This window comes from Achroia grisella, unplaced genomic scaffold, assembly GCF_030625045.1.
Source record: "Achroia grisella isolate CSIRO2021 unplaced genomic scaffold, CSIRO_AGI_Agris_v1 utg5611, whole genome shotgun sequence".
NCBI lineage: Eukaryota > Metazoa > Arthropoda > Insecta > Lepidoptera > Pyralidae > Achroia > Achroia grisella.
In genome coordinates this window covers 74980-86421 of record NW_026712942.1, presented here as the reverse complement: position 1 = coordinate 86421, position 11442 = coordinate 74980, and the positions used below count along the sequence as shown (strand labels likewise).

The window sequence follows — 11442 nt, the reverse complement described above, 5'->3', positions numbered from 1 at the left end:
TATTGCCGTCGTCTCAATGACGTTTTATTTTCGTCTTCTACTGATATTTCTGTGTCTTTGCATCACAATAACAGGAGTGCACCTTTCGTGATACAGTTTTAAATTCAATAAATGGTATTCTGTAATGCAGGCCAATTTGGACTGCAACCACGCCTGCGTGGATTATTATCGAAATGAATTAACATCACATAATTGTATTGTATGAATGACTCTATTCCAGCCTGCTGCTTTTATTAAAGATACTTGACGTAACTCATAAAATGTAATTGTAATCGTTAAACCGAACTTCATAAATCTAATATTGATGATAATGGCGTTTTTAATAGAAACAAATACATAAAAATCATATTGTCAGTTTTATTGGCCGCCCCGAGCGACAGCGCTCGCGCTGTTTGCCACCGTCCACCGTCCACCGTCAACTTTGAGTGCACACGCTTCTGTACACCGACCACCTCCGCTTGACTACTAGAGTTGCGTTTGTATGTCCGAGCTTTGCATTGTCGGTCTTGTGCGGTGTGTAGTTTCCACTATACTGCATGTATGTTCTAACACCATCATCGACTGCTGCAACTTCGCCATCATTTCTATTTATTTAATTTTATTTTAAAATTTTTTGTATTATTTCACTGCTTTATAATTTAGTCACTTTGTTCACTGTTTAATTATGTTTGGTTCAAATTCAAAATTTGAACAACAACAGTAACAACCTGTGAATGTGCCATTTGGAAAATTCTAGACTCCCAGCTAGGTGACGTGTTTTATTTGAGCGCATTACGGACCAACCCCCACATTTGTTTGTTTTTGCCGATCTGTTTACAGGTAAAATTGTCCACGTGCTCAATATGCGGGAAAGTTCTGTGTTCGAAGGCATCGCTGAAGCGGCATTGCCGACAAGCGCCCGAGAGGCAGGAGGAGTACCGATGTACCATATGCGGTAGTCTACTGCTCGAGGAACTCTCTGATGACACATATACACGTACCACAAGTCGAGACCGGGCGGGGCGGAGGATATCCGGTTTTTTATTACTCGGACGGAGTTGGCGCAGCGTGCAGCAGTATTCATCTAGCAAAGGAACCAACAGAACAATCTGCACACCACCGCCGTACTTATCAATCACAGGTTGATTTTTTGTTTATACAGCAGACAACATAGGGTAAATGAAGCTAACTCATTAACAAATATATTCTATCTGACTAGACTGAGATAGGTTTAGTCCTTTTAGTTTTCTTACTGGTTTAGTTCTTTAAACTTCATGATTTTAGACATTTTTGTTTCTATTTGTTTTTCTATTGTCCCAAAGCCAAAGGCCCCACCTCCATCAGGTTTCGCAGTTTTTGACGTTGTTATTGTTGCTTGGAGCATGCTTCTATCATTTTTGTTATCACGTGTTTCTGTGTCATTGGTTGAAGATTTCCAGATTTTGAATATTATAAAAACTCATTGATTACTGTGTAGTTAGTCAATGTGTACAGTGCATATTATTCGTATTATAATTATTATTATTAACCTCATACATTCTACGTACTCATATAAAAATAACCTCAAGTACATATACATTGTTACAAATTTTGTCTACATTAATCTGTCTCGTGTGTGTTGCCAGCTAAAATACACTCCCAAATTCTAGCAGCCGCTGACCAATCTGGAAGTGAACTCGTTTGAAAATTTACTCTTTTCTACGTTTTCCAGCTGTGCCCCTCCGTATGCCTCCGCCGACAGCTGGCGGCATCAACGAGCCTCAAGAGTGTCCGTACTGCCGCAGGACATTCTCTTGTTACTATTCCTTGAAACGACACTTCCAAGACAAACACGAGCAGTCTGATACTTTGTACGTGTGCGAGTTCTGCCACCGAAGGTACAGAACCAAGAACTCGCTGTGCACTACATGAGCCTGCAACACCGGCAGCGGGATGCTGAAGCGGTTGCTGAAGACGTCGGCGCTACAGCGCGCTGGCACCCTCCCACCTTACCTCGACCAAGCCTGGGCGCCAGCGACCACGGACCACAGCTTCCTGCGCCGGCCTTCATGCGGCCCTCGAACCATGGCTTAATTCGGTGGTAAAACTCCCTATTCCAAATGAACTTGGCCACGGGATAAGGCGTATTTAGTATGTTCATCGACTTTTGAACGCAAAGGGATAGCACAACTGTGTGCAACCCTGAATATGCCGCTCATACCCGAACTTTACCCACCTTTATAATTCATCATCATATAATTAGTAAAATATTGACGTTAGTTTTAAAAATTACATGCAGTATTGTCGCGTGCGGCCTAGCGGCACGCCCAGCGCCTAGTGTACGCTTTAAAGTTCGGACTTGTGACTAACAGTACGCAAGTTACTGACATTTTCTAGTGGAAATGTTCCATCAGTGTTCAATATGACAATGTAATCCAGAGCAATACTAAAGTATTAATATTTCTAGTACTGCCAAAGTAATGCCAACTGTATTCTAAAGAGAAGATGCAATTTTTTAAATCACTTTTCGATAATTATCTAGTGTCAAATTAGATTCGATAACTGTACAAAATGGAACATGCAAATTTTTAAACAGTAAATTTAAAGTGGAAAGAAAATATTTTTTAAAGTAACTTTTTTCCGGAACGCCAAATTTAAATGAAAAAAAAAATACAGATTATTTAGGAGTTAATTACAAAAAAAAAATTAGAGAATAAAAAATAAATGTTAATGTTGAGTAAAAATCTAAAGACTTCCTAGAATCTGATTTCGAAAGTACAAAATTACGTCTAATTGAACGATATAATAATAAATCTATTGTATGTGCGTATGAAGCTTCAGTAAATAATAGTCATCAATGTATAAGTAGCCGTGCCTTCGTTCGTCTGATGCCATAAGTTGGATGGTGTTCGGAGACTCGCTCAAGAACGAACGACGCGACGCGGAGGCGGTGAACGAGGAACGAGGAACGATTGCCGGTGGACCGGCGAACAGTGAGCGATAACGTGCGATGGGGCCTCCAGGGCCCCTAGAATACAGGGTTATGAGTGAGTAAAGTGACGTAGAAGTAGAGATGCGCCCTTGAGCCTGTGCGAGGTCTTCGGATAGGGATTCGACGATCGTATACGTGTGCATGATTTGAAATCATGAAGTAAAATTTAATCATTTCTTCTGTATAAAATTACGTAGACTTTAGGTAATAATTGATAGAATTATATTTAACCTGTATCCATTTTCGGATTTCTCTCTATGAGTGTATAGTGACTCTTATTTAAATGTTGACCAACGTAGAGGACGTCACGTTATTGAAAATTTATTAGATTATTATTATTATTATTATTATTATATTCTCAAAAATCTTAGAATTAACCATAAGATGGCTGCAGATTGTATAAAAATTATTTTATTTACATTATATATGTAGGAAATTACTTGAGAACCGCATTCGTTTGAAACACAAGTCATACATATCTTCTCAGGGTGAACGTTGACAGATAATATCATAGACTAGAATCATATGCTCGTAGATGAACGAAACGAGTCTTAGTTTGACATATCACATCTATCTCTACTGATACATATGAAATGCAAGTATTTAACACCGTGATATTTCACAAGCCAAAGAAACATAAGGAGATATCTACATACTTATTTTCAGTAACTTATATACAATGATTTAAAGGAAACGTTGAAATTCTACAAGTGTTGAAATGATTTGATAACCTTGTGCCATATCCAATATTGTTCATTACTCGATTCGGAACATATCAATTCACTGAAAGTGATCCTGTTTTTGAAACAGTTTACAAAAAAACCGTTGAAACAAATTTGTTGTATGCATCTGTTCTGTGAGCAGTAAAAAGCAACGCAGTTTTTAAACGTTCGATCGTTCAGAGCAACATTATATTTTGCATTTATTTTTTTCAATATAAGTAACTTGGGTTAAAGAAATAATTTAAGTTTTCGTATTTTATTTTCATTCTCGGAATGTTACATATTCGTACTTTGTGATATGTATTTAAGTATAACGGAAAGTTATTTGGTTATTTCCAGATAGTTTATACATAAGTTCTCATAACCTCAACTTAAAAATAGATGTTAATTTAAAATTAAACCGCGGGTTAGTTTTCGGGTTTTGAACTGGCTACACCCGGGTTTCAAGCGTATACCTCCAGTGTTTCGTAATACCTCAGATATATTATTTTGTTTTTATATTTTTTATCGAATGTTATTCTTACGAGTATCGATAGAGCCCTTGCAGCGAATTTTTGAGCGTACCGTCTCGTTCTAACTACGGATATGTTACGGTGGTCAGATAGAGACGGAACGAACTCGAAAACGTTACATATTCGAGGTAGGGGCTCGGTGTTTCTAGTAAATGCAATAACATGGGTACGAAAACGTCTTACAACATTTAGCTGGAGCTTAGAAGAGAAAATATGCGGGTAGATTGAATTGTACATATTATACGTTAGTGACTACAAACACTACGCATGTATCGCGGCATCGTTTGGGAATGAACGCCTCGTGATATTATTAACTATATAGTAAATAGAGAACATAATTGGAAAGGATTTTTATATATTCTACTAATGGATTTATTAATAGTGAAACTTAGTATAGGCTCCAAAACTTTATAACGTTTTGTGTTTATTGTTTTCGCTGTACAAATACTTGGCGGCAGGGTTGCCAACCTAAAAATATTAAGCCTCATGCGTGGAAGTAAAAAAAGTCTCGTATCTTGGCTCTTTGACTACGTCATCAAATTATGACCGAAATTATTTCTGTACGTCGAAATGTCGTACAAACTTGTATTGCAAGAAAATGTCGTATCACGAGAATCCTTGTATGGTTGGTACCCCTGCTCTGAAGCGCGCGTGCGACCGCGTTAATTGTTGCTGCCTCGCGCTTGTTTGGTTTTTTTTCCCACCAATTTTTGTATCGTTTCTTGGTGTTTGTATTTCTAAATTATTTGATCTCAATGAACAGCTGCGAACTACAACCATTTGGAGACAGCCGTTGGTGATTGTTGTTAGGTCTTTTTACTATGTTAAGTTTGGATGTGTCGGCAAAAAACAATCGCAGCTAGGGAACTAATATCGTAACTCGGTTACGTATCAAAATTTACGATGAGAACAGCGTTAACAATAGGTTTTTAAATGTTTTGCAATGTATACCAAAATACTGCATTTTTTTATAGATAAGATTAAAGTGAGAACATTTTTTTTTCTTAAATTTAATGTACGCCGTCAGGTTCGCAATATAATTTTCGCTTCTTCGCCAATTATGTTAAGTTTAACAGAGAAATACTTTATAAGTCGACTGTGTTACTAAGTAGGGTAATGCACAAATAATCAACAACGGAATGCCTTCTTACAGTACAACATTACAATAGCCTATACACTAGGTAGATATATATAAGATACCTATACACATATTTAAAAAAAATGACATTAGGATTTTGGAAATAAATTAAGAAATTTTAAAAAGATCTTAAAACAATATTTTGTCCTTACAACATAGATAAGTATATTAAAAAAAATAATTTATACCTAGGTACAACACTAGCTCATAAAAATAACTATATCATATAAAACGAATTAGGTACCTAGTGACGTAAACTCTAACCTCTTAATGTCATTTTGGAATACATAATCAATATATCATTTTTGCAACGTTTTTTAATGAAAGAATGAAATATCAACCGATCATTTTCTTATTGTATAATTTATATCGAATTAAAAAAAAGTGTTTATACCATAGATTTTATAACCCCATGTTCACAAACGTATTCACAAACAACTGTTTTAAATGCTTTTATAATATAAGTATTACCTCTAATAAGATTAAGTATTACCTCCATACATTATTTTTTTTAATTATGTAACTCGACACGCCGTTTTCCCGCGCGTTTTTCGGGAGCGTGTCAAAATGTTAACATTATGTATTATCAGCCAATTAAGATGTCATCGTATTTACCAATAGACAGTTATGTTGTAAATATCAATTTTATATAGCATTTGTTAAATATTTTCCCATACATAAACATTATTTTTGTTGAATCATAAACCATATATAAAATGCAATAGTTCGCAGTCAGCACTTTTGTCTATGCCGACATGTTTGACATAAACAAAAGTGTTGCCTACCAGTATCTACAATAGTTAATTTTATTGAAATATTACAAATTCTCGACCGAGGACATGATTCTTTTATTTAAGAATAAATCGATTTTATCACTAAACACTTTATAGGTGTTACGAACGTAGAATTATTAAGAATGATTATTGTTTTATAATACATATGGCAACATTCTTTGCATATTTACCTTAAAAGTTACTTTTATTATACAAATATATATTTAAATGTGTAGATTAAAATTATTTCAGTATCACGTTTTATAGTTTATATTAAACTGCAAAATATAAATAGAAACTCGCCTCGTTATTATTAACTATTTATATTTATAAATCATTACCACTTCTCATTTATACTTAACCGTTACCAGCAATATCGTTAAGACCATTTCGACTGTTCAGTCGTGAAAAGGTAACAGAGACACATACTTTTGTATTTATAATAAGTATGTATTATATGTTAAATGGGATACAGGTATTTCTCTATTTATATTGTTAGGTAAAGTCGATTTATTCTTAAGTCAACATAGCTTTAATATAAAACAGTATCTTCCACTTTAAGCTAACGTATAATAATTCATATAGCAATAGTACCCAATCAGCCACAATACCTCAAATATATAGTTACGTTTATACATTATCACTTATATATAGATAAGAATCAACTAGCAGATTTTTCAGCTATCAATATTTAGTTTAGAACAATAGAATTAATAATTAATGTTAGAATGTTATTATTTTCTATGTTTGTTTCAATAACACAACTGGTATATTTACAATTGCAATTAAATAATAACTCTAAATAAAGACTAATAAAAAGTACAAAAAAATGTAGTTTATTCTTTGAGAGGTAAATTTTTGTAGGTAATAAAACAATAATCTTTTTAATCTGGCACATTGTATTTGTAATATCTCTAAATATAGATACACGAGTCATTTATTATCTATGGTCAAATTATACTGCAAGTAGAAAGAAGTTTTGTAAACAAAATGGCGTTAAATAAAAATTTTGTACAAAATGCCGGATAACTCCAAAAAATTGCGATACCTAACGATGATAAAATTAGACCAAAAAATAAAAGTTTGTACATATTAAATTGTATTCAAAGAATTCCTGCAAATATAATCGTTTTAATACAAAACGCACAATTAAATCATAAAATAAATCAAGTACTTAATTTTTTAAAATGATATTGCATTGTAGTCTTATACAATTGACTGTTATTAAATCAGACAAACTCTGTAGCTGTGATTTCTTGTCTAACTATAGCGACAAATCTGCTAGGCCTACAGTATCTAGTTAACATAAAATAGTTCCGTAATTCAAAGTGCACTTACGACTTTTATATAAAAGTATAAGTATTATATTATATTAAGATTCAATCATGTCCGCGGTCGAGCCATCGTTGATAGCCCGTCTTTACAGTACATAAAATAAAAATATTTACAATATACAAGCTTACGACATTCAATATACTAACAGTTATTATGAAGTAGATGTACTTTTATGTGTAGATAACACATTAAGTTGTGACGCCATTTTGTTAAAAGTCGCCGTTCGAAATTCAACTTCCCGCCAAAATGCTGCGAACTGACACGTTCGGTGCGTCAATATGTTATTTTTCTTCGGTGAACTTTTAACAAACGCACGCCGCTCATACTGTTATGCCTGGGTGACATTTTATACACAGAAATATTTTTTTATAATTAAAAATAAAAAACAATTTATATGTGAAAGTTAATTAAGTGGCAATTCTAATTTTTACTGCACTATATTTTTGCTGACACTTAGGTTAGATTTTTCTCTTTTTTCGTAATTTAATGTATGCACGATCTGCGTTTTTATTATCATTGATTTTCTTTTCTTTAAGCCGGTGTCTTAAGTGATACATACCCTCGAGTCGTTACAACAAACTAATTTATTGATTACAAACGAGCGTAAGTGCCACATAAGACATTTTACTTAGTCTAAACTACTATTGTGTTACTATTATGTAAAAATATGGTTTGCCATCGTTGAACAAAGATGAAAATATGTGTTAAATACATTTAGTTAATGAGTTTTGTTATACTTTTAATGTTCGGGATGGGTCAGAGTGGAGGATGTAAAAAATGTTTCATAGTATTGTGTATTGATCGAATAAGGTTACTAGGTGTGCGGGACCGTCTAAGCGGCCCTTATAGAGACTTAGGGCTTCTCTTGAAATTGTTGTAAGTTGAACATCTATTGTCGGTGAAGACACTTAAAGTACTATTGTTGTAGCATGTAATGAAATCGAATTACGAATTGGTGTTCAACGGCCGCTGGAACCGCGCCATTTTAACTCTAGGCAAAATCATGTGTGAAATTATTTATTTCGCAGTATGTTGCTCAATGGATACTCAAAATGTCTAGTGTTTGATATTGTTAGTTTAATAATTGTAGGATCACACACGACCAGTCCGCGGTACTACTCTTTAATGTCAGTGTTGCTATTTTCAAAATATTAATAGGACTGACAGCATAATTTAATGTGAACTGTATTTAGAAAAATAAAAATGTGTCTATTGTACGTAGTTAGATTTTGTACATACTGCCAAATTAGTGGAGAATTATGTCCAATTCATATAAATTGTTAGAATTAGATTAGAATTTTGTGTAAATTATTTGTGAGGTCCAAATAAATTGCTGCCAATTTTTGTCTTCAAATTGGGTAAATTATAATACTCATAAAACATACAGACAAGATTATGAGAAATATATATAATAATGAGAATAAAATTAAATACAAAATTACTTACCATACGGTGTATTCTTGTTTGTCTCGGAAATTAGTGTTTGATCTCATAAGTGGCGAAAGCCCGGGGTTCCAGCGGCAGTTGAACTGGTGTCTTTACTTGTTTTGATGTTGTTGATATATGTGATTAAGGAATAAACTCGGGTTGCAGTTGGTAGGTAGGTACATATCAATGGTCGGAAAACTTAGTACTGTAAGTATCTTTGTATCTGACGCCTTTGCCTGCTACGATCCATCATTGTCTATGGTTCCACTGTCAATTGTATTTTGGCGCCAAATTGTATTGACTAGTCTTTAATGTTTATTATATGATGTTTTCTTAAAACGGCATTATTTGTAATATTATTTACAGTATATTGGCGCTAAATTATTACATGTCTTTATTTCAGATGTTACAATTTTATACATGTGTTGTTTTTTTTTTCTAAACTGTTTGTTTATGGTGAGCAATAGCGATGATGGACCGGAGCGCAATAATTGCTCTTTTTTTAACTTTCAAGTGAATTGTTTCTTTGATCCGTCTCATTTCTCGTTTCGATATCTGCATTTGAATTCTCACGCGAAGTATAACAGTTGGATGTAATAAAAGTATAAAATAAACTCGCAGTGATTCCATTGATGATGTGTATTTTAATTTATTTTCACCTACATATACATTTAAGAGACACGAACTTCTTAGAACTCCTTGGAGTCACCCTACGGGACCCGGGTGATAATCTTCTTAGAACTCCTTGAAGTCACCCTACGGGACCCGGGTGACAAACTTCTAAGAACTCCTTGGAGTAACCCTACGGGACCCGGGTGATAAACTTCTTAGAACTCCTTGAAGTCACCCTACGGGAGCCGGGTGACAAACTTCTTAGAACTCCTTGGAGTTACCCTACGGGACCCGGGTGATAAACTTCTTAGAACTCCTTGGAGTCACCCTACGGGAGCCGGGTGACAAACTTCTTAGAACTCCTTGGAGTCACCCTACGGGACCCGGGTGACAAACTTCTTAGAACTCCTTGAAGTCACCCTATGGGACCGGGGTGACAAACTTCATAGAACTCCTTAGATCCTATGGGAGCCGGGTACAAAATGTGGCAGAGATAGTAACTACGCGCAGTTCCCTGAAAGTCCCCTTATACCTAAATCCAGCTCACAAGGACACTGGTGTAAGTTTAACGAGCCCCTTTGCTGACGTCAACACTCATCTTCACCGCTTATGTTTCTCTCCCTGCCAAGACAAATCTGGTTGGAGTCTGCTAGTGCAGTTTTAGATACACGTTCTATGTAGTATAGAACCTACTGCAGTTCTAGACAGACCAAGATCTTTTAGAAGATCGTAGAGAGATTTCGCTGGTATACCTCTCGCTCCCAATTTGACCGCATATAAATTAAGTACATAATTATTTTTTGGTAATTCGTTTGTTAGTTCGTATTAAGACAACATAATCTTATATATTAAAACTAGCTACTGGCCACGGCTTCGCCCGGGTGTACCTATATTATACATATATATATATATATATATATATATATATATATATATATATATATATATATACCTTCCTCTTGAATCACTCTATCTATTAATAAAAAGCTCTTCAAAATCCGTTGCGGACTTTTAAAGATTTAAGCATACATAGGGACAGACAGACAGCGACCGCGACTTTGTTTTATACTATGTAATGATAGTGATGCTCGTGTCGCAATGTTTTTATGAAATCTTATATTCAGTATGTCTGAGAATCGGCTACTATATATTTTTCATCAAGTGATAATGAATGTCCAAGCCCAGCGTTCATTTATTTTTGAAATTTTTGTTTTTATAATGTGGCATTAAAAAATAAACACAACCCTATATTTTCTACCATCAACCCCTATTTTTTAATAGCGATTTTAATTTATAGGACTAAACAACATTTGCGGGGTCAGCTAGTAATTATATATATTAAATATGATTAAGTACCAACTGAAAAACTGTATATAGTATATACATGCAACTTTAGTTATATAAATATATTTCTACCCTTACTTAATTGACATATTATTTTGCATATACGGCCCATCTGATGGTAAATGGTTAGCCTATGGACGCCTGAGACACCAGAGGTGGTACGTGCGCGTTGCCGACCCTTAAGAAACCTTAATATATCCTTCTTGAAAAATCCAATGCTGTAGTCTCTAGAAAAAATATCGGAAGGTAGTTACGTAACAGTACTCCAGTCAGCTCGTGACCACAGCCAGTGCAACCTAGTCGTAACGTCGAGTGAGTTAAATACCTTATTTAGCATAAAATTAACGTTACCCAAATACCTATATTAATAACAAGCTGTTCCTGCGACATCGTCCGCGTGGAATTTAACTTCATTTTTCTAAAATAAAAGTAGCCTAAGTTACTCCTTATTACATCAGCTACCTGCCAAAAAAGTCACTTCAAAATCGGTCCAGCCATTTCAGAGATTAGCCTGAACAAACAGACAGACGGACAAAAATTGTAAAAAATGTTATTTCGTATGTATGTACCGTATTCCTATTCATATGCATGTAGTAAAAAACGGTTATTTCAATATAACAAACAGACA

At 34.6% G+C, this 11442-nt stretch overlaps 1 protein-coding gene across 1 annotated transcript; it reads left to right on the top strand.

Annotated features, from left to right (window-relative positions):
• Window positions 1-819: 819 nt before the first annotated feature.
• LOC131848568 (serendipity locus protein beta-like) lies at window positions 820-1890 on the top strand (the record flags this gene model as incomplete). Its single annotated transcript, XM_059198483.1, has 2 exons — window positions 820-976; window positions 1691-1890. Coding segments are annotated over 2 exons (357 nt in total), but the record flags the coding sequence as incomplete, so codon positions are not given.
• Window positions 1891-11442: the final 9552 nt, after the last annotated feature.